Source organism: Eupeodes corollae, chromosome 2 (genome assembly GCF_945859685.1).
Source record: "Eupeodes corollae chromosome 2, idEupCoro1.1, whole genome shotgun sequence".
Classification (NCBI taxonomy): domain Eukaryota; kingdom Metazoa; phylum Arthropoda; class Insecta; order Diptera; family Syrphidae; genus Eupeodes; species Eupeodes corollae.
The window spans coordinates 54,605,942-54,626,359 of NC_079148.1; the positions used below are offsets into that span (position 1 = coordinate 54,605,942).

At 37.6% G+C, this 20,418-nt stretch overlaps 3 protein-coding genes across 3 annotated transcripts; 1 reads left to right on the forward strand and 2 right to left on the reverse strand.

Annotated features, from left to right (window-relative positions):
* Positions 1–3,284: 3,284 nt before the first annotated feature.
* LOC129944378 (survival motor neuron protein) lies at positions 3,285–4,283 on the forward strand. Its single transcript, XM_056053760.1, has 2 exons — positions 3,285–3,453; positions 3,512–4,283. The coding sequence occupies exons 1-2, from the start codon at positions 3,445–3,447 to the stop codon at positions 4,193–4,195; spliced, it is 693 nt and encodes a 230-aa protein (XP_055909735.1). The 5' UTR covers positions 3,285–3,444; the 3' UTR covers positions 4,196–4,283.
* On the reverse strand, positions 4,203–6,366 carry LOC129944373 (katanin p60 ATPase-containing subunit A-like 2). The gene is given in 6 exon segments (XM_056053755.1): positions 4,203–4,469; positions 4,825–4,988; positions 5,052–5,248; positions 5,317–5,668; positions 5,726–6,204; positions 6,270–6,366. Coding segments are annotated over 6 exon segments (1,389 nt in total). The 5' UTR covers positions 6,282–6,366; the 3' UTR covers positions 4,203–4,284.
* A 5,838-nt stretch (positions 6,367–12,204) lies between these two features.
* On the reverse strand, positions 12,205–18,451 carry LOC129944374 (beta-parvin). Its single transcript, XM_056053756.1, has 7 exons — positions 18,166–18,451; positions 13,765–13,854; positions 13,553–13,707; positions 13,284–13,400; positions 13,032–13,216; positions 12,595–12,953; positions 12,205–12,525 (listed from the first exon to the last, which is right to left on the reverse strand). Exons 1-7 carry the CDS (start codon positions 18,284–18,286, stop codon positions 12,449–12,451), a joined length of 1,104 nt encoding a protein of 367 aa, XP_055909731.1. The 5' UTR covers positions 18,287–18,451; the 3' UTR covers positions 12,205–12,448.
* Between the last annotated feature and the right edge of the window lie 1,967 nt (positions 18,452–20,418).

Below are 20,418 nucleotides of genomic sequence, written 5' to 3' on the forward strand. Positions count from 1 at the left end.
TCTTATATTGAAGTGTTTTTTTCTTCAAAAGAAACAATGCATTTAAAGTTTTGTTTAATTTATTAAAACATTTTTTCAATATTTGTTTAATGATGACATTTCATTTTACTGAACAGCTGCCTGCCAAAAGCCAAACAAAATTCCATTTCGTTTTGATATTGGTGTTTCAATTTTTTACTGTTCCGATCACATCATTCAAAATTTTACTGATGAAAGCAACTGTAAAACAATTGTCTGAGGCGCAAAGCTCGATGTTATAATCGAACAAAAACAACACTTAATGACGTAAATTTACTGATTGCTATAAACGCCGGTCAGTAAAACATTTCCGATTCCTCCTGTTTCAAATTTTAATGATAGCTATAACCTGCTCCATAGTCAATCTCCCTAATTAAGTCAATCAAGTCAATTGCACTTGTGTCAAAGACAATTGCACTTGTGTCAAAATGCACAATTCTTTTTGATGTTTTATGTAAAAGGTTTCGTTGTCAAATTAGAAAAGGAAAAGTACTATTTCCATAAAATACAACATTCAGGTCAAGATGGAATTGTAGTTTGCCTAAAAGGTATTTTGTAGACAATAAGGTTTTTGGTAGTTTTTCCACGATCAACTAAAGGCAGAGGTTGGTGAATAAAAGTTCCGAGATTGATCCTTGCAAAACTTACTAGTTGCCTTGGTCTAAATTTACGGCCAAAGAACGCAGTATATTGCAAATATAGCCCCTTATGTTGTCTGAACCTGACCACTGTTTCTCTGTTTCATATAAAGTTTTCAGAGTGACATTTTTACAGGCCAGTTATAGATTAGGTTAGGTTGAGGGGCTGACAGTTGATGTCTTTACCGTCGCACTTATATCAATACAGATCCATTGTGGTACCCGTGAGTATTGCTACTCAAGCTAATAAAAAAAAACCTATGTGTTCAGTTAGTGAAGCCATGTAGAGGCTTTGACGAAGTTCAGAATGTTCGTACCTGGCGTACTAGAGAGTTCTTCTAAATCCCCGAAGAAATAGTTGCCAAGCAGTTTCTTCCTTTAACGGGGGAGTGCGTGACAGTGGCACTGAAAGTGCGGAGTGCCTTTATGCACCTCCTCGTCACCTCATCCTCTGCAAAGACCATCTGAACTGATTCTCATCTTTTTCATATGATAACCTAATAGATTATGTCCGGTGACTATGATTAAGAGATCAAAGAGATCCCTTGTGTAGCTGCATAATTCTTTGCGTTCTTTGTTTGTTAACACAGGGCCAGATCTTTGGTGTAGTGCCGCAGGTGTCGGCCTTGATAGTTATCCTTTTTAAAATTTCCTGTTTCAAATAACAGGTAGGGGTGCTAACTAGCTCAGTCAAGCATTGACCCTAATCTTGCTAATTCATCGGCTTTCTCTTTGCCTAGTATATCGCTGTGGCCTGGGACCCAGCATAGTCTAATATTGTGCTGTGCGCCAAGAACCTAAAGCTCTTTGCGGCAGCATGAAACAAGCTTTGATTTTACCTCAGTTGCAGTAATCGCTTTTATTGCCGTTTGGCTATCAATGTAAAAGGTGATATCAGCTCGAGGTATCGCCATCATTGATACCTTTTTAGCAGCTGTTTTCACTGCCAGGACCTCCGCTTGGAAGACGCTACTGAAGTTTAAGTTTGGAAGCCTTAGCGATGCGGTTAACTTGAGAGCTTCAGAATAGAAGCATGCCCCTACACCAGTGTCCATTTTAGAGCCATCGGTATAGATAGCTATTGACGACTTACTGGAGTATGGTATATTATCTATCCATTCCTCTCTGCTTGGGATGGTAGCCTGGAATGGTTTATGAAAATCAAGTTCGGGTATGACCCATAACTTTATGACGGATCTGGGCATGTCTTAGAGGCCAGTTGTAGATATCATTGAAATAAATCCGGACATTTTTGAATAGATATTTGACAGTGTTCCCTTTTTGATTAGAAATGAAAACTATGTACTGACTGATCAGAAATCACACAAAGACTTTTGTAGAGAAAAATAAATTTAACTATACACAGTTATTTTTTACTAGAAATGTATTTTTCTATTTTCCAGGCGGAAATTCATTTTCCGGAACAGCTAACACTTTTATGTTCAAAAGTGAAATGAATCGTTCTACTAATTTACGTTCCGATTCCACACAATTGCAATGAAAGATTTTTGGCAGTAAACATTTTTCGGTGGATTTCAATTAGAATTTTTTTTCAATGACAGACATTTTCAATGAAAGCTATAACCAACCTGTTAAAAAAATTCCAATGATTGGTTTCAATGATGATAAACCCTTTGGGTCCAGTTATAGCTATCATTAGATTTATTCATTGAAACCAGTCATTTTAATTTTTTTGACAGTTGGTTATATTCTTGTTGAAAATTTCTGATTGGTATCAAGCATTTTTATTACAATCAATCGTTTTAGGTCATGATTAATTATTAAAAGAAAATCTGACGGATGAGAATTAAAGAAAATGAAACGCTTTCAGTTTAACGATTATGTTCCGAAATGAGAAATCAACAATTAGCTGTTAACTAAATAATATTTTATGATTAAGAAATTAAAAATGATCTAAAAGACAAATTCTGGGTTATACCGTTTTGCTTCAGTTTAACACCAATCATAAAATATTTACAATTGAATATTTACCTTTACTAATTTCTTTTAAATCTTGAAACAAAATTTTCAATGATGATAGAATTAGATTACTTTATCATATTATTTCTCTAACAATTGTGAACTGAGATTTTGTGGTTTAACAGCTTAAGACTTTATTCTTTAAGGACGTAGGGATAGTGACTACACCTATGAGTTCAAGACCATGTATATGTGTTTTTTTATAAAGCTAAAAATATGATTAAAATTTATCCATTTGTCAACATCCAAACAAAATGTTCTTTTTCAGTATTTTCAGTTTTGAATTCGCATGGAAAGTAAATGTTTTGAAAAAAAAATATTTTGTAGTATTGGAACACGTATTCTTGGTGTCCCTGGTAACCCTGATAATACTTTTGTAAGAATTTTGTTTTCTTTTTTTCTCTACCACGATCTAAATCTAACTTTTGCTTAGTTACAGACAACAAATTGATAACGGTTGTCGTAATAGAAATGAACGCTTCTTTCCAATAATCAAAAATATATTACAGTATTTTCATAAGAACAATGGGTCGAAATAGCCTATGGGGTTTTGACTGTAAAATAAATTCAAATTTCACCAATAATTTAACAGTTTTTTTTTATTTTGTTTCTGAATTCTTCCATCTGTCATTTATTAGAAAAATCAACACTAACTGCTGAACGGACTCTTTTCGTAAGTCAAAATCCAAACAAACCAACCGAACCAAAAGCAGACGGAAAAACCGACAAACAAAAAATAACTTAACTGTTTTGGTTTTCCATTTCTTCGACAAGAAAAATCCTCGATTAAAAATTTGTAATATTCAAAATGAGTGTGGTACGATGTCATTTATTCGATTAAAATAAACAATAACTTTCTGTGATGCTTTGTTTAGATGAATCCAACTGATTGGGACGATACACTCTTGGTCAAGGCCTACGAAAGCTCTCTTAAATTGGCCCAAGAAGAATTGGCACGCCGCATCGCACGAGCAACGAATGGCAAGAAAACACCATCAAATTCCCTTAAAGAAACGGCTGCTTCTGCCACTGCTGAACAAGAGCCCACTGCGTGCACATCCAATTCCAAGCCATACGATGACGAAAATCCAAGTTTTATTATCGGTGACTATGCCAGAGCAACATATGACGATGGAGTCGACTATGAGGGAAAGATTATTGCCATGAACGAAGAGCAAGGGACTTGTCGAATTTGCTATATTGGCTACGAGAATGAGCAAGAAGTTCGCATCTGCGATTTGGTTCCATCGTGGGGAAAGAAAGCCCGTCGTATGCAGTACAATCGGGCTAAACAAGAATCGGAAACAAACGAGGCTGCACCTAGCGGCAGCGACCATAAGAAAACCAACAAACCGCAGTTTCCCATGGCTCCCAATGGATTTCCCATTGGAGCCATTCCTCCCCCACCACCTATGCCTCCGATGCTAGGTCAAGGACAGTGCGAAAACTCAGAACACCTCTCTGCCATGTTGATGTCCTGGTATATGAGTGGTTATTATACAGGAATATATCAGGGCATGCAAATGGCCAAAACAAATTCCAAGCAGCAGAAGAAGTAGTCCCTCATTCGTTACTAATGTTTTATTATTTCATTGTATAATTAAAAAAAAAAAGTTCTAAATAAAAAACAAACAAAATATAATTGAATCTAGGATCCGTTTAAATTATACCAAGCAACATGCTTTTGGACTAGTTTTTCGTCTATGGGTTTAATGACTTTGAAAGCTTGTCGTAGATCATCAGAGGTTACTTGCTTTACTTGTGGGTTCTGGTTGGTTATGTTTCGAATTTGATTCATTGCAGCTTCCTTGCAAGCAAGTCGGATTTGATCACCTGTAAAATTAAGAGAACATATGTTAAACAAATTAATTCGAATATACTAATAATTTGTTCTATTATGAAGGTATTCAGTATATTTATCTATTTGATCTTTTTACAGGACCGTCGGAGACATTTTTTAACAACGAATAGCAAAACAGAATACCATAGCCAAAATTTATATAGAGAAAGGATTTAACACTTAAGGTGATCTATCCTTTTTGCGACCTTCAAATTGTATGATTAATATTTTAGTTAAGAAAGGTGCTGTCACTTTATTGTTTTGCAATCGACGAGCCTTTGATAAAACTGATTTATTCCAGAGGTAGTTTAAGTTTTATGACTAAAATATAAGCTTTTAACTGCATACCTGTAAACCCTTCACTTAATGTTGTCAACTCCTTCAACAAGTCAACTGGATATGTTTTTGAATTTTGAAGAAAATACTCAATCATTGAGTACCTTTCGTCACTTAAAGGTAACGAAATGAGAATTTTTTTCTCAAAACGCCGAAGAAATGCCGGATCGATATCCCTGAAAATGAGTTATCAAATCATCAGAACTATTTTAAAAACATTTTACAATTGTTGTACAAACCATGGTATATTCGTGCTTGCAAGCACGAAAATCGAGCTGTTGTTATCTTCTAAGCCATCGAGAAGTTGTAAGAATTCGTTTTTAAAACGCTTTGATGCTTCATTGTCTGAAGCTCGATCACGGTTTGAGGTGAAAGCATCAATTTCATCTAGAAAAATCACAGATGGTGCACGCATTTTTGCATAACTAAATAGAATCTTTAAAATAGAAAGAAAAGAACAATTAATAACTTAAAAAAAATGGGAGAGAAACAATTTTCTTTAACTTTGATTATTTTTTCTGATTCCCCTCGCCATTTTGATGTTATGCAACTTGAAGTTACATTAAAAAAGGTGATCTGTCCTTTAGTTTCCGAACAAAGAACTCTTGCGAGTAATGTTTTTCCCCCACCTGAAAATTAATAAAAATGATAAGCATACGGAAATATCATAATTGGTTGTATGATAAACTTTCCTGGTGGTCCATGCAGAAGTAAAGACTTCCAAGGCTTCAGATTTCCGGAGAATAATTCAGGATGTTTGAGAGGCACGATTACTGCCTCTTTAATGGTGTCTACAGCTTTACTATTTCCAAATACATCTTTCCACCGAAAACCAAGGTCTTTATTAACTATTGTTCTAAAAATTAAAAATTTTCATTTAAAAACAGTTGTATCTAAATATATGTAGTCTTACAGTTTAACATATTGTTCCACATCCTTCCATCCATCCACTAAAAAATCTTTCTCGAGATTTATTTGAATGCCATATTCAACTGGATTAACCGTTATTTCCTGAGTGTTCGTATTGGGTATTTGCTTAATTTGCAAACTCTCATTAAATGGTTCGTTTTTGTGTGGGGATTCTTCTAATTTGGCCTTACTGCTAGTAAGAGGACGATGATGTTTCTTAGCATAATTGTTTAATTTTACGTTCATAATTGTTGATATCTTCTTAACGATTTTCGGATTCTTTCCGAACTTAACTTGATAAAAGCTCGCATATTCCAAATATATCGAATCCAAATCAATATTGTCACAAATTTCATAGTCGTTTTGAAGTCGAGCTTCATTTTTGAGACACTCGCAAGTATCATACAATCCATTGTCCTTAAGATATCTCTCGATAAGATACAAAATATTACGGTGTCTTTTTCCTGCTGAACGTACATCCTCCTTGATTTGTTTTTTTTTGTAATTTTAATTAAATTTATACAATAGTTAGTATTAATTAAATTTACCTCTTTTGACATTTATGTATATATTTAATTGATTTTTGTTCTACTAACAGACAGAAATAAAACAAAACTTTGTTTGTTTTAAAATTGACTTTATTGATTTAATAGGAAAATATCGGAGTCGGTGGTTGAACTCGTTACGCAGCAACACTTTTTTGAAAAGAAAGAATTGGCATTTTTTTGTGGCTATTGAAGGTTGTTTGTGCTGCGCCATTTAAAATTCCTTACTGATTTAACTACAGAAAGGTACCTTAAAAAATAAGTTTTGAAACGTAACATATCTCCGAGGCTCGAGCTATTAAAACCAACAAACCAAAAGGTTTAAATTTGTTACAGCCCTCTTGTTTATTGCCATAAAATAAATTTTGTCAACAGTCCAATACCCCAGTTGGGTAGAATAGGTCGCGAGATATGTGAATTAAGAAACTACAAGTTTTGCACCTCTCGATCGCTCATGTTTTATATAATAAAGCGCACACTAAAGTGGATTTTTTCATCCTTGTTATGCCGAAAACACAATGCTGCCATTACGAAAGGGACAGGGTTTGGAAAGAAGTTTCGGTGAAAATTGATTTTACTGAACATTGCAACGATAAAGAATAAAAGAGTGCGGTAAAGTATTCCACAATCGCGTAGTACAGTTAAAGACAGTGAATCTAAAGTTGGGTTAGAAGGCATTCTTATAACCATGCTTGGAGTCCTAGATACTTACTTACTTACTTACTAAAGGTGGTGCTACAGTCCGGGGCGGACCTGGGCCTCAACCAACAAGCGTCTCCAGCCAGCTCGGTCCCTAGCTAGCTGTCTCCAGTTTCGCACACCAAGTTGGTTGAGGTCCTCTCCCACCTGGGTGCGCCACCTGAGTCGCGGTCTTCCTCTACTGCGCCGTCCCTCGGGATTGGATTCGAAGACCTTCCGGGTTGGAGCGTTGATGTCCATCCGCTCTACATGACCTAGCCATCTAAGCCGTTGGACTTTAATTCTGTTAACTATGTCAGTGTCTCTGTACAGCCCGTACAGTTCGTCGTTATATCTTCTCCTCCATTCTCCATCTATGCGTACGGGACCAAAAATCACCCGAAGAATTTTTCTCTCGCAGCATCCTAAGACGCTCTCATCTTTCTTTGACAGGATCCAGGCCTCAGCGCCATAAATGAGAACCGGGATGATGAGTGTCTTATAGATGGTGATTTGAGATGCTCGAGAGAATACTTTACTTCTCGATTGCCTTCTAAGTCCAAAGAAGCAGCGATTTGCAAGAGTTATTCTTCGTTTGATTTCAGCGCTGGTGTCGTTGTCTGCATTAATAGCGGTGCCTAGGTAGACAAAGTCCTTAACTACCTCAAAGTTATAGCTGTCCATGGTGACGTTTTGTCCAAGACGTCGTCGTTCAGTGTCCTTTTTTGATGACAGCATATACTTGGTCTTGCCCTCATTGACCACTAAACCCATCTTCTTCGCTTCCGTCGCAATGCTCAAAAACGCTCCACTGACATCACGCTTTGATTTTCCAATTATGTCAATATCATCTGCGTATCCGAGTAATTGGATGGATCTTTGGAAGATTGTGCCTCTAGTGTTGACGGTTGAGTTTTGCACAATTCTTTCCAGAACGATGTTGAAGAATTCGCATGACAGTGCATCGCCTTGTCTAAAACCTTTTTTGACATCAAATGCATCGGTAAGATCTTTTCCGACCTTTATAGAGCAGTGTGCATTCTCCATCGTCATTCTGCACAAACGGATAAGTTTGACAGGGATGCCAAAACTAGACATTGCTCGGTAGAGCTCTTCCCTATAGATGCTGTCATACGCGGCTTTAAAATCGATAAAGAGATGGTGGGTATCGATTTGAAGCTCGTGGGTTTTTTTCTAAGATCTGCCGTAGTGTGAGTATTTGGTCGATAGTGAACTTTCCTGGTCTGAAGCCACACTGATAAGGACCAATCAGGTTGTTGACGAATGGCTTCAGGTTCTATCTCCCTTACAGCGGAATTCGGTGCGTCATCGCCGTTATATAATTTAGAGAAGTGGTCTTACCACATTTTCAACATAGACTGCGGTTCTACTACGATGTTCCCCTAATCGTCTTTACAGGCTTCGGTTCGTGGCTGGTGCCCTTGTGAGTTTTTTTTCACCTTTTGGTAAAATTTACGAACCTCATTTCTGTTGTGACATCCCTTTATCTCCTCGATCGCGCGCTTCTCATGCTCTCTTTTTTTCTATCTAAGAAGCCGGTGTTCCTCTCTCCTCTTTTGCTCGTAGAGCTCGCAAGCAGCTCTAGTCCTTTTGTGCAGCGCCGTTTTGTATGCCTCTTGTTTCGCTGCGTGCGCTTGCCGGCATTCGTCGTCAAACCAGGGGTTTCGCTGTGGTGGCCGTGTGAAACCTAGCACTTCAGAGGCGGCATCTCTGATGGCTGCAAGGCAATGTTGCCACTGGTTTTCAATGCTTAACGCAGGAAGCATAGGACTCCTTAAGAGGTTATTAGCGACTCGATCGGAAAAGGACATGGCAGTCTCTTGCGATTGTAGCCGTCTAACGTCGAATCTTCTCACAGTACTTCCTTGTTTTGGCTTGGATCGGGATATCCGTAGCCGTACCTTGGCTACAACGAGGTAGTGGTCCGAGTCAATGTTGGCCTCTCGGAATGTTCGGATATCCTGGATACTGGAGAAGTGTCGTGCGTCGATCGCAATGTGGTCAATCTGGTTGACGGTTGATTGATCAGGAGATTTCCATGTCCCCTTGTGGATATTGAGATGCGTGAACTGCGTACTAGCTACCAGAACGTCTCGCCCCGCAGCGAAATCGACCAGCCTGAATCCGTTGTCGGAGGTGGTGTCGTGCAGGCTGTATCTCCCGATTATGCCACCAAAGATGTCTTCTCTTCCTAGCTTGGCATTAAAATCTCCTAAGACAATTTTAATGTCATAGCCAGGGCCTTGCTCATATGTCTTGTCTAAGAGCTCGAAGAATATGTCTTTGGTGTCTTCATCTTTCTCCTCTGTTGGGGCATGCGCGCATATTAGGCTTATGTTGGCGAATTTAGCCTTGATGCGGATTGTCGTGATGCGCTCGCTCACACTGTTGAAACTCAAGACTTTTTGCCTGAGCCTAGTTCCAACAACAAATCCACACCCAAATAGACGCTGTCTTTGTTCTCGGTAGCAGTCGCCGTAGTAGATATCGCAGTCTTTTAGTTTGAGTTTGCCCGGTCCATCCCATCGCACTTCTTGGATGGCTGTAATATCTGCCTTGCAGCAGTTTAGGGCTTCCGCTAATTGTTCGGCTGCACGTGGTCTGTTAAGGGACCTAACATTCCACGTACTTATCCGAAGTTCGTTGTCCTTATTTCGTTTGCGTGGGTTGTCAACAGTGAATCCGTCCGTATCCGAGGCTTGTTGTTGCTTCGAAACTATGATGTTTTTACGTGGCCAGGAAGTCACCCCGACGGCACAACCCCCAACCTGGAGGGCCAGATCCTTAGTATAACTCCAAAAAAGGGGAGCCGGATAAACCGCTCCTTATAGGCATGGGCTTCGAATATGTCGAAGAAGCCCTATAAGGTGTTCACTAAGTAGTTCGACCTTACTGGAACTGTAGACGCCACCGTTGATTCTATCTCGAGAATTCGTCCGCTGCCGCCTGGATAAGGAGAGGTGCCTTAGTGGAAACACCTCTCCCCCCCTCCCTCGTTTGCTGCCCCCAACAACTTTCCACTGGGGTTGGAACCCAATCTCCAGTTGAGGTACTAGGCACCCGATGTTCACCGCGGGGAGGTGAGAGTAGGAGTTGATAGACAGAGGTGGGTTTTGAGAAAAACCTGTGGACGCTTGTGTCCTCTTGAATGCACATGTCTACCATTTGAACATCGAATTATTGGAGTCCTAGATAATTCGATTTAATTGCTTAAGGGGAGGAATAAAGCTTATCTATTTATTTACGAGAATAAACAAATAAATAAAAGTTATTTAGTTTTTATTTTAATTTTGTAAATTTTGAATGTTACAACTATAGTTTTAATTTGTAATATTATATTCTAAATCTACGACGGGTTTCGGAGATGTTTCTCCATCATCGGGTGGATAATGGAATCGGGTATTCCACCTGATGATGAAAAAACATCTCCGAAACGCGTCGTAGATTTAGAATATAATATTACAAATTAAAACTTTAGTTGTAATATTAAACATTTTTAAAATAAAAATCTTAAAAACTGTTGCGGACGCCTGGTGAATTGCCTCCCAGACCTAGAATGCAAATAGAAGATTGGTTAGAAGAAAGAAGAAACAAAAATTATTATTAGGTTTGTAAATAATAAACCGATGCATAAAATAATAAACAAACCAAGAATTATTTACCTACCACCATGTTGATTGTTGGGTTGAATTGGATTTGAATGACAGAGACTACTGGTAATGAAGACTTCATACTTTTTTACTTTTACATGGGGGTATCCAACACTGGCCGCGGATACCTAAAGGTAGGGTGGGTAATGGCCTCACTGCACAACATCCGCAGTGCCCTGATGTGCCAATAGTCTATCCGTTTATGTTTCCTTCATTTTCCTCATTCATTGGCCTGATTTATGTTTTTTTCTGCAGGCGAGGTTGATTTTCGTGGGCAAGATCCCCCCCCCCCCCCCCGTCCCACGAGCTGACGCCGTGCACCGCAAGCAGGCCGCGTCCCCCGGATCTCAACAATCCCACCTAACCTATTCCAAATCTTCCTATCTCTTTTTTATACCTCATCCTACCCTTCCACTTCACCCACTTTCACACCTCCCCTTGCTTCGCAACAAAACTTGTATTTATTTGTTTATTCTCGTAAATATAAACTACAACTTGCAGAAAAATAAGCCACATGATGTAATTATCTATTTAACAATAAGATAAAAAGGGGTGAGACAAGAGACATTACAAGGGTGTTCAAGCGGCGTAAATGAATTAGCGATGTTACTGTTATCAAAAGGCAAGGCAATAAAGCCTATTCTAGTTATAGCAGTTATTTATTTAAAAGATCTTGTTTTAATTGTTGTTAATTTCAACACTTTCAACAACTCTTCTAACTAATGAAGGTTTTTAAAGTCGCATTTATATGTTTTGTATGGGATGTGGCAGAGCATTCCATTGCAGGATTGTAGGTGGAGACGTCCCTGGTCAAATTGATAAAGTATACTTTTAAAAATATGAAAAAGCATTTTGCTGCTCTTAAAATTAAATGAGTGTTTTAGCGTTAAAGTATACCTTATGCTTATATCGTTTAAAATATTATGAAAGTGTCAACCCTAATTCTAAAACTCATTTTTAATGTCGAATTATAATTTAAAAATAATTAAGAATAGGTTTTAAATGTTTAAAAATTGGCACTCTTTTTAGATGTTCAGTTTTCTTGCTACGAGTGCAACTCGTGGGCAGTGGTAAATCACGTTTTTTAAGGTAATATAAACTATTAGGTCCTTCAAGTTGGAAACAATACAATCGACATTCTTTTGATGCAGTAATTTTAGACTAAAAAAACTTGCGAAAAAAATGCGAAAACCTAATAATCTACAAAATAAAGCAGAACAAATATCAACATTTTATTTTTTGAGTAAACAGTAAAAACATTGTAGTACCCGTGGCATGGTGGTTAGTGCGTTGGACTGTCATGCGATACGTCTTGGGTTCGATCCCTTCCTGTGCCTGTGTTTTATTCACGGGTACTGCCTCTTGCGAGGAATTTACAAATTCTCCAAGAGTAATTCTTGTCATGAAAAAGTGCTTCCTCAAACTAGCCGTTCGGATTCGGCATATAAACTGTAGGTCCCCTCCATCCCTGCAATTACTCGCACACGGGAATGGTTGAGAGTTGTAAGTCACTAGGCCCTGGTTCTCCACGGACTGTTGTGCCACCTAATTTATTTATTATAATAAAAACATTTAAGGTAAGTAACTAATTCGTTAAAATTTGTAAATTTTATTTTTAAAAAAATAACAAGTTTATCTATTTTAAATTACAAAACATTATTTTTTTTCTTTATTAAACGTATTGTTAATAATAATAATAAAAATTTATAACTCCTCAAGGCACATTTTAAAACTGTTAAAACAAAAGTCAGTAGTGAGGGTGTTATACAAACAATTATAAATGATTTGATTCTATTTAGTAGAATAAATGACTGCCAAAAAATAGAAATTATTTTAGGCAACGTTCCTAAATTTGGTAAATAAATTGTAAAGTACTCGAAGGGTTGACTTCAAATCCATGTTAACCACATCTGAGAAAAATAATTAAACAATTATTGTTTTTTTTTTAAACATTTTTTAAAATATTATTTAATATTTACCTTCAGGTCTGGCTTTTGGTTTTGGCAAACCAACATCTTGCATAAGATCAAACGAAAATCCAACATTATGCACCATTTGGTCAACATCGCGTGGTGTCAAATGGAATTCATAAAGTGGAACAAAAAATCCACCCAACAGTCCCATCAATAGACACAAATAAACACCGTCTCGAAAATCGGTATTTAAGTCGTTAACTTCGAAATTTAATTTCGACAAATGCTTATTAACGAATGTTATCAAGGATTTCTTGACAACAGCTAGTTTTTCAGGGGCAGAGTCGAAGAGAGTATCGAAGGCATCCTTTTCACATCGCATACCAACGTCATCATATTCGGATGTGATTTGCTCTTGGAATTTTCTGTAAACAAAAAAAAAAAAAAAACAAATATTCATAAGAATTGTAAATTATTGGAATATTTTGAAAAAGGGAACTTACTGAGCATTGAGAATTCCAGCATTCTTTTGTGCTATCACAACAGTGACGAAAATATTTTCTGGCAAGCGAATAGGGGCACGGAAATGACGAACTAATGCAACCAACAAGTGTAAAATAGCCACAAGATTCTTAGAGTGAACACTCTCCACAGACCATTTGGGAACTTTATGATGAAAACCGAGAGTCTAAGAGAACGAAGAATATATTTTTTTTGTTTCAATTTTAATTACAAAAATAAAACTATTGGCTTACGTGGTTCACTGCTCTTAAAACAATATTGAGCTTTTGACGTTGACCCTCCTCTGATTGGGTGACTTCTAAGACATCTAGTTTTCTACCTGTCAATTTTTCCCAAAGCTTATGAAGAACCTTAAAGTAATTAATTGATAATTTATAGCATTTTCAATTGCATTTTGAGGAATGGGTGATTGTGTAAGAGCAGATAAAGGCCTGAAGCAAACTGAAGCTATCACCACCAAATATCTCTTCAATTTGTCCAACTAATTGATGAAATAACATACCTGTCCATCGTACATATCTTCATCAAGCCTTTGAACAATAATTCTTTGTTCGGCAAGCTCATCATTTATCCAATCAATCAAAATTTGTTGTAATTTAATCAATTCAGGATCTCTTGCTGATTGTGGGTCGATTACAGCTCTTTGTTCAAGATCACCTAAAATTCGTTATTTTAAAATAAGAAAACTCCAAATGAAATTAACTTAAAACTTACGAATAACATAATCCTCTGGAGGAATATCGCATTGATTGGGATTACCGGGCGAATCGATGGCATATTTTCCTTCTTGTTGGACTTCTTGCACTGAAAACAAAAAACGATATATTTTGATCATTAGGTTTAACATACATCATATGAAACACATTGATTGAGCATCGTAAAAATGTCTTTTTTTTCTTATCCGAAAATCATCACATCGAGACACTGGACAGACCTTTTAGTGGTTTATTTAAATCCTATGTTATACTCGACCCTAAACTAAACTGGAAACTAAATATTGAAGTACGGGTTAAGAAGGCCTGTGTTGCCTTAAACGTTATTTTGGATCTTCTAACAATCGACCTTTTTCTTAAATACATAGTTTCCTGCAGCGCTATTAGGCCCACCTATACTAAAATCCGTACAAACGATCTTCTATGAAGGCCAAGGCATGAGATAGCCAGGATTGTTGCGGTTTGTACCGGACATTGGCCTATAGGAGTTCATGCAGAGAAGTTGGGTATCTCTTACAACACCTTTTGCCGTAGCTGTAGTGACCAAAGAGAAAGTGAAACGATAATCCATTTCCTCTGCAAATGTCCTGCTTTGGCAAACACTAGAAGGAAATATTTTGGAGAAGCATTCTTTCACGAACTTGATGAGCTATCTGAGACAAAGATTAGAGACCTAATCTTTTTTTCTCAATGCGACAAAATGGCTCTAACATAATCGCTATGAGTCTTCTCTATAAATCTATCTCTTTTAATCAAAGGTCAAACGAGTTTTTGGTATCAAAAAGGCGTACTACAGCGCTAATTGGATCTCAGGCTAGGTTGCCTTTAGATCGCCATTTCTACCTACCTACCTAGGTTATTTTACACCGACACCAGTTACTCAATCGAAATCTCGACAGAAAGGCAGTATCACATCTCTCTGTAATGGAAATGAGTAACTATGCATTATGAGAGTGAGATTGGAACGTTACTATTAACATCACCATCAAAGTTCTCGGGTTATCCGCTTACAAGATTTAATTGAGCAAGTGAAGTCGAAAACGATAGTGGCAAAAAAAATAATCTTTTCTGATGACCTGTATTTCTAAGTTAAAAAACATAATAAGCCCAGCTGGGGCTCGAAAAACCTGAAGCCAATAATTGATCTACGAAAATTGACGGTGGACGTTACATCCCACATTTTTAAATATAATTAGCCGTTTTAGCAATGGGTTGAATTATTTCCTTTGCAAAGTTTCACAGTTCTTGAATAATGGTTTTTAGACGCAGTTTGTTAAATAAAAAGAATGGATACAAAATTCTTATTTTTTCTAGTTGAGATCAAACATCTTTAACTCGTGCATGGAAAAAAATTTTTTGGCCGTTTTCAATTTGAATAAACCCTCTAATCTGTCTGTATTAAGTACCTATACAAAAAGAGGCAACTGACGATATATAAGGTAAGTTATGTGCCAATTTTCACTAAATTAAGACACAGGCATTTGTAACTTTACCTATCGGGAGATAAGGACATATTTACTCTATAAATATTAATCTTAAAAAATTGAGTTCCTCGATTAAACATACTGTAAAATGAGCATCATCATCCAATTCTTAACTTATTTACTTCGGGGGTCGCAATGCAATGATCGAGTCTCCAATAACCTCTTAAGTCCTATGCTGCCTGCATTAAGCGTTGAAAACCAGTGGCAACATTGCCTTGCAGCCATTAGAGATGCCGCCTCTGAAGTGCTAGGTTTCAAACGGCCACCACAGCGAAACCCTTGGTTTGACGACGAATGCCGGCAAGCGCACGCAGCGAAACAACAGGCATACAAAAAGGCGCTGTACAGAAGGTCCAGAGCTGCTCGAGAGCTCTACGAGCAGAAGAGTAGAGAAGAACACCGGCTTCTTAGAAAAGGTAAAAAAAAACCTCACAAGGGCACCAGCCAACCGAAGCCTGTAAAGACGATTAGGGGAACATCGTAGTAGAACCGCAGTCTATGTTGGAAATGTGGAAAGACCACTTCTCCAAATTATATAACGGCGATGACGAACCGAATTCCGCTGTGAGGGAGATAGAACCATTAACCTAGGCGACGCAGATCAACAATTCCGCCTACCCGACCTTGACGAAGTGAAGAGAGCTATATCTAAACTTAAGTCAAACAAAGCTGCTGGGGCTGACGGCATCGCTGCCGAACTATTCAAAGCAGCAGGCGATGACTTGGTAGGAAGCTTGCACCAACTCATCTGCAAAATATGGTCGGAAGAAAGCATGCCCGATGATTGGAATCTCAGCATAGTGTGCCCGATACATAAGAAAGGAGACTTTCTAAATTGCGCAACTACAGAGGCATCATTCTCCTTAACATTGCGTATAAGATCCTCTCTGCCGTATTATGTGAACGTCTGAAGCCCTTCGTCAACAACCTGATAGGTCCTTATCAGTGTGGCTTCAGACCAGGAAAGTCCACTATCGACCAAATATTCACACTACGGCAGATCTTGGAAAAAACCCACGAGCTTCAAATCGATACCCACCATCTCTTTATCGATTTTAAAGCCGCGTATGACAGCATCTATAGGGAAGAGCTCTACCGAGCAATGTCTAGTTTTGGCATCCCTGTCAAACTTATCCGTTTGTGCAAAATGACGATGGAGAATGCACGCTGCTCTATCAAGGTCGGAAAAGATCTTACCGATGCATTTGATGTCAAAAAAGGTTTTAGACAAGGCGATGCACTGTCATATGACTTCTTCAACATCGTTCTGGAAAGAATTGTGCAAAACTCAACCTTCAACACTAGAGGCGCAATCTTCCAAAGGTCCATCCAATTACTTGGATACGCAGATGATATTGACATAATTGGAAGATCAAAGCATGATGTCAGTGGAGCGTTTTTGAGCATTGCGACGGAAGCGAAGAAGATGGGTTTAGTGGTCAATGGGCGCAAGGCGAAGTATATGCTGTCATCAAAAAAGGACATTGAACAACGACGTCTTGGACAAAACGTCACCATGGACAACTATAACTTTGAGGTAGTTAAGGACTCCGTCTCCCTAGGCAACGCTACTAACACAGACAACGACACCAGCGCTGAAATCAAACGAAGAATAACTCCTGCAAATCGCTGCTTCTTAGAAGGCAATTGGTTCTCTTGTAAAGTTTTTCTCTCGAGCATCTCAAATCACCATCTATAAGACAATCATCATCCCGGTTCTCATTTATGGCGCTTAGGCCTGGACCCTGCCAAAAAAAGATGAGAGCGCCTTAGGCTGATTAGAGAGAAAAATTCTTCGGGTGATTTTTGGTCCCGTACGCATAGATGGAGAATGGAGGAGAAGATATAACGACGAACTGTACGGGCTGTACAGCGACACTGACCCAGTTAACAGAGGGACGGTGCAGTAGAGGAAGATCGCGACTAAGGTGACGCACCCAGGTGGGAGAGGACCTCAACCAACTTGGTGTGCGAAACTGGAGACAGCTACCTAGGAACCGAGCTGGCTGGAGACGCATGTTGGTTGAGGCCCAGGTCCGCCCCTGACTGTAGCGCCACCTTAAGTAAGTAAGTAAGTTCGCAATACATTGGAACCCTTTTAACCTATTTATTTGTCAGTCTTCAAACTTTTGAGGCTATTGTTGAAAGATTAAATTAAATTACTAAAATTGATTTTGAAGAGTAGGTATTTATGCTTTGTAAATTCAAACAAATTTAAAAAATGTACCAAAATGGGTCTATTATTATTTGTGCTCATATCATTTACCTTCGTTTAACCTATGAAAGGTTCCTATTCATCCCAATGGAATACACAGAAATGCGTTAAGTTATTTTAAGTTAATTTCAAGAAATAGGAAATAATCAGCCCTATCATGAATTCCATCGTAATCGGAAATTTTTACGTATCCCGAAAAACTGTATCATGAAATCTGTTCGTAATGCAAAATTGTATGAGATTTTCCACTACGAACGGATTTCATGATATAGTTTTTGGGGATTCGTAAAAATTTCCGATAACAATAGAATTCATGATAGGGCTGAATAATCAAAATATGTACGAAATAAGTTTCTGGAGTCTAAGAGTTTGTTGTTTACTTTAAAGCAAAGAGGATAGAGGGTTCTTGTCAGCGGATGTGACTCACTTTCGGCCTTGAAAAACTCTAGTATCTTGCTTTACTATTTAAATAAATGAACAACATAATGCTTTGTGAACATTCACACCATTAAATTCTCCCCAAGTAATGAAATAAAAGATATTACTCCCTGTATTCTACTTAAATCAGAACAGATGGTTCTTCTAAGAATTTAAGAAAAACGAAAAGTTAACGCCCTAGATGATGAAAATTCCTAAGTACACATTTTGTTGTGTACAATATTTATGAATACAAATTTAGAATATTATGTAAATTGGATATTACCTTCCTTTATGCGCTTTTTCCTGCCAAGTGTTCCAAGTTTGTCCCAGAAACTTTCTTCTTTTTCACCACTTTTTATAGCATTGGGAGCCCGAGGAGATTTTGGACGAGGAATTGTTGACATCTTTTTCTTTTTTTTAATTCACTTTAATCAATCTCTTTGTGGATCGGGTTGAAATTAATGAATCTTTTTATGTTGTTTATATTATGCGCTGCTGATGTCATAAACTAAAAACAGTGTTGGTGGTGTTGTTAAATTGTTAATTTTTCTTTTTTCCAAGGAAATCTAAATAAGTATAAATTATTTTTCACCAACGATAAAAAAGGATGGAGATACTTTTTATTTTGAAGGGATGTGTATACTTATCTCTTTTTGTGGTTACTGTCAAATCCACTGTCATTTGACAACATGAAATTAGTGCTGCAACTTTCTATTTTTAAGCACTATTTTAATGTACTCAATGAGTTATTTTCAAAAATATGCAATTTATTTAAATGATTTTAATTTGTGCTTTGTTTTATTTTTTCCATAGACTCTAATCAATGACATCACTTACATCATTATTTAAAACTCAACTAAACAAATAACATTGGTTAACAAAATTATTTTTGTTTTGCCACACAAACCAAACAATGCTTTTCCAATGTTGCTTTCGTCCTGAATTGGAATCTAAGGCTAAGTATACACTATTGGAGGATCTGCCATTATAGTCGAACTATCAAGTCTTCGAATAACATTCAATTAGGTGACAATTGCCGATTTTCTTTCAAGTAAAAACACGGTTGTAAGTCTTCAATTAACAATAAAATTGGTAGAGTTATTGAAAGACAATTTTATTGACAAATGGCAGAGAATATGAACATTTATTTAAGAAGTTAAAACAAGATCATCTAATCGTATATAGTTAGGTTAGGTTGGAGTGGCTGTCCAGATGTCATTGACGCACGCAGACCTCAAGGGTCCATTGTGATACCACTAATGAGGTTACTCATGGGAGAGTAATGAACTTAAACAAACCATTTCGTACTATTAATAAAGTTAAAGAGACGTTTTATGCCAATCGTTGCCAGTTCACTGGTTATGGAAGAAGGGATTACCGAGAAAGTTATTCCTTCTAATGGAGAGTGCTGGACATGTACATAGAAGCTGTCGGACCGTTTCCTCTTCCTACTACAGAAGTCATTTGTGTAGACCCCTAGCCTCAGAGCATGTCTTCCTATGAGGCAGTGTCCCGTTATTACTCCATTTGTAGAGCTTATACTTTGTCTGCTCAGTGATATCAAGCCTTTTGACCGTTTTAAGTCAATACTTGGCCATATTTGCTTGGTTGCTAGGCAGGTGGTACTCTGTGACCATCTAGCATTTGTTGTTTCTAGAGCATATTGTTTGAGAAGATATTTGCATGTAGCAGGTGGTGTTCCTATGTTATGTTTTTGTCTAACATGAGGCAGAAGTGTTTCGTTTTTGACGAGCTCATCGGCTTTGCAATTTCCCGGAATGTCTCTGTGGCCCGGCACCCAAATGAGGTGGATGTTAAACTGTTCCGTCATCTCATTCAGAGATGATCGACAATCGTGGACTGTTTGAGAGTTTGTGGAGACAGACGCGAGAGATTTAAGAGCGGCTTGGCTATCTGAGAAGATTCTTATATCCTTACAACGTTTTCTTTGAGCCAGGATAGTGCTTCTTTAATCGCCATTACTTCGGCCTGGAATACAATGCATTGATTGGGAAGTCTATAGGATAGACTGAGATTCAGTTGTTCTGAAAAGATACCACTTCCAACTCCGTGATCGGTCTTTGAACCGTCAGTATAGAAGATTAGAAATGTACCGAATCGTCTTCCAGGGGTCTCTCTTCTTCCCAGGAGGATCTTGAAGGGATGGATACATGGTATAGTCTAAGCGATCTGGGATAGATCTGAAACAGTAGTATATAGTTAACTTAACATTATATTTACTCTATCACGTCATACTTTCCAATTCAACCTGATTTTTATACATTTTTTTTGTAAATATATTTAGTATAAATGCTTCAGCGTTTATTTAAGGTGTATGTAGGGCATATGTAGACTTACGTTGAATGAGGATTTTTAAAAGTCAATAAGATACTATTATTATATATATAGATTTGGAAAAACAACACAACTTTTATTGGAAAAAAAAAAACTAACTGATTAATCAGCTGCATAACATTGTTTTGTCGTCTAATCCATACCCACAGGACAGCACAGTAGAGGAAAACTGTGGATCAGT